This window comes from Eutrigla gurnardus (assembly GCF_963514095.1).
Source record: "Eutrigla gurnardus genome assembly, chromosome: 10".
Lineage (NCBI taxonomy): Eukaryota > Metazoa > Chordata > Actinopteri > Perciformes > Triglidae > Eutrigla > Eutrigla gurnardus.
In genome coordinates, this window is record NC_139924.1 from 5,475,234 (window position 1) to 5,478,913 (window position 3,680).

The window sequence follows — 3,680 nt, forward strand, 5'->3', positions numbered from 1 at the left end:
TTTTGCTTTCATTTATAATCAGCTCAAGCACAGTTTTCACACACCGAAGAGCGCAAGTATTAATTTAATGATAAATTATGGATTTCCTCTATGATCTACAGGGACATTAACGGGATTTCCAACCATGGGCAAAATGTGTAACGTGTGCGAACCACAACTCGTCCGATTTCTGCTATTTCAATAAAACCCCGAATTATTTTTAACCGCTTTGTCCGGTCGGTAATGTTTGTGTAATGGAAATTCCAGTAACACGAGAACGCAACACTAGACGACGTATGACGTAAGCACGCAGCAGCCGTGTCTGATAGTGGTCGGAGCAAAGGAGCTAGGAGGTGGATCAAGGAAGCCTCTAGCATCGTAGATAAACACCCTGAAGAGGTGTGAACCCGGCGGGCAAACAGCTGTCGCACTACCCAGAGAACCGCAAAAAGACCCGACCGAGTCCTTCATACAGCGAGGGTCAACATGTCTGAGACATACGGTATGTTTGTGCTCGGGCTGGCAGGCTGTCATCTAGTGCTTGCTAGCCGTTAACGTTACATACACACTGTTCTGTGAAGTGATGAGACAGACTGGCAACGTTGCTAGCTACATCGGTAGCCAAGGTTTCCTCTAGGCTGCTACCTCACCACGTCTCTGGGTTTTTGCTACGTGATGGTTAACGTTTGCGTGTACGGTGTCCTTTTACGTGTTAACGCGTGTTAAATGACACCTCTACCCTACGATGGCGGAGTGCGTTGCTTCCTTAAACGGCCATGACAGCGAACAGATGATACATTTACAGGTAAAAAAGTTGGACTAACTTCAGACGCTAAGCGTCACTCGCATGTCCATGCCTGAAGAATGTGTTTGTGGACGCTGGGGTTATTGAAATGCAAGCAGATTGGCTAACCTTGCAAGCTGCAAGAATGGAGTAGTTTTTACTTGAGGTAGGTGTTAGCTACAAGGCCTATGAGGAAGTTCGCTATGTGTCTGTCATCCGTCGGTTACCTGTAGAGCAGCAGCTTGGGTGTCAGTGGTCTCTACCACATCCTGAATCCAAGGAACTCCACTTCTGTCTGCACTTATGACAATCTACATCACACCTTAAATCTGACAACAAATAGTTCCACCTGTCTGACCATTGGCATTACCACACCACCAGTAACAGACAGAACATGACTATTCTGCATGACTTCATTGAACATGACGGAAACACACTAGGCCTCATCCTGGCAACCAAGTGATTTGGAAATGGCGCACCATCATCCTCTCCTGTTGCAGTTACACGCTCTCCATCTGTTTCTACTTGTCTCCTTCATTCCCTGTATGAAACTTTATCCCAGTGGGCAGTATTTAGGTAATCGTGCAAGCGCTAATGGTAGCTGTAATAGCCTTTTATTGATTTCTGTCTCACTCTCCTGTGTGTCTCCTCTGCTGAAGTAGTGGAGCTGGCAAAAGGCAATATGAATACAATGAGCACATGGCCAGGTTAAATTGGCCAATAGGGAATTCATTATATCATTTTTAATGCAATTTGTATTTGGGCCACTATTTCATTAGTAATATGTTATAACGTCCAGTTACAGAATGTGGTTTATATAAGAAAATATGTCTTAATGCGATTTTTCAGAGTTATACAGATATAACTTTAAAAAAACTACATAGACAAGAAACTTTGGTGTTATTGGATGATTTCATTGTTGGACAACTGAGCTAACCTATTGTGATAGTCCACATAGCTGCTGAATGATCATTAATCTTCATTATTGATCAAATTAGGGATGCAAACAATTAATCGATCATCGATCGATAAGATAAAACAACTATCGATTAATGAATTACTCGATAATTTGCATCCCTAGATCAAATATCAAATGTCAGAAAATAGTGGAAAATGTCCCCCCCTGTATTTGTTCCTTGGCATTGATTTTGACCTTCATTACATGTGACATTTTGCAGCATATGTTATTACTTGTGAAATGTGTTCCTGTTGCAGTTTCTGTGTTTTCCTTCTGTCTTGTGCAATAAGTCAAACATCTCATGTAACTTCAAGTGCAAATTCCCTGTACACTATGTCATCTGATCAGCGGACACATCAGACCGTTGGTAGATCTGAGCCTGAGTGTGTTAAGTGTTGTCACAGTGCAAGTGAATGCAGATAACAGTGTTAGTATGTCCCCTCAGGGGATATTAATATTGATGTGTAGAATACAAAAGCCTCAAAGGCTGCTGTTGAGAGGAAAGGGGTGGATTCCTCTCTCCCCATTGCTTTGACATATTGACGGCTAGATTGTCTTGTATGCAGATCTCACATGGGACAATGATGTCTGGGAAGATGCAGAAAAGCTGAGGCAAGCTTTTAGAACTGAGCTGTTGGCTTTTGAATCTGTCAGTTCTGCTGTCAGGACCATTGACAATGTGTGGTTATTACACTGAATGCTGTTGCAGAATAAATCTGTAAGTGCTTGTGCTTGTAGGATCCTTCGCTTTAGCAGTTCTATTACTGTGGATTTGACCTCTAGCTTGTGTTGTTTGAGGGGGGGAAAACCTGCTTGAACAAACAAAGGTGCACCATAAACTGAGCTGGTTCGTGTCAGACGATGAAGGTGGCTCTAAGCACTGGCATAATATGTTTAAATGTCACACAGGAACTAATGATCCATCTCTTCTGCTCCTCTGTTTTCCCTAAACTACTGTTTCTGTTGACCTTGGGTGGAGCTGAGTACTCACAGGATGTTCACCTTCCTGGTAATCTCAACAGTAGTCACTAATCATATGTCAGGCCAGCACCTCTTCTTGCAGAGCTAATGCTTAACCTTAAACCCAAATTGCACACTTCAAATTCCAACTGAAGGTGTAGTTTGTGATCATTATTTGCTCTCATAGTCTGAGGAAACAACATTTCCTGTTCTACTTTTACCTCTCACAAACACAAACTTACGATTCTCTACACATACATGCACTTTATAGTTCCTCTATCACCATGTTTCATATCCATTTGTAACTGAAGCACAGCCTACGTATGTAAATATGTACTATCTTTGGTGGCAGCACACAGAGGCTGTCTGTGATGTGGATGGCCTCGCATGTCATTTGGGCTCCGGATCATATGCGTGGGTTGCGTTGTACTCTCTAGAGCAAGGGCCCCTCTCCACAACAACAACATCTGTACAGCCAGCTGGTTGTGGTCATTCAATCCCTGTGCAAGTTAGTTAACATAAGCCATGTTCATTAACTCTACAGCTTTGGCTTTGCTCTAATGACAGCCGTTGTTAAGTGCTGGTGCTTCTTCAAGGATTCAAACAGTCATTTAACACCTCAGACAAACAAGCATAATCAACCAGAATCATAAGCAACGGGTGATGCTGCTTCCATGTGAGGCTTTGTGATTAGTAAGCTAATTTGGGGTTGTTGGACCCTGTGCAAGTAGAAGCTCATAGGGATTAAGGGAAAATCTAAAGATCGTCTTTGAGGATGGAAGCAGGGAGAACAGCAGGTTCAGATTCTCCCCTGACGTCGGTGTTGCATTAATCTCTACCTCATCTCTTCTGCTTGCAGACTTCCTGTTTAAGTTCCTTGTTATTGGCAGTGCTGGGACGGGGAAATCCTGCCTCCTCCACCAATTCATTGAGAATAAGTGTAAGTTTCCCTCATTAAAATCTATTAGTCACATCAGTTTGCAGAAGAGTAAAAACACA

The 3,680-nt window shown here is 42.8% G+C and overlaps 1 protein-coding gene across 1 annotated transcript in view; it reads left to right on the forward strand.

Annotated features, from left to right (window-relative positions):
* Nucleotides 1-315: 315 nt before the first annotated feature.
* rab4b (RAB4B, member RAS oncogene family) overlaps nucleotides 316-3,680 on the forward strand; it is a 10,989-nt gene continuing 7,624 nt past the window's right edge. Inside the window, exons 1-2 of the mRNA XM_084020113.1 lie at nucleotides 316-481; nucleotides 3,541-3,621. Of these exons, the coding sequence (XP_083876239.1) occupies nucleotides 466-481; nucleotides 3,541-3,621 (97 nt within the window). The 5' untranslated portion in view covers nucleotides 316-465. The remainder of the gene's footprint in view (nucleotides 482-3,540; nucleotides 3,622-3,680) is intronic.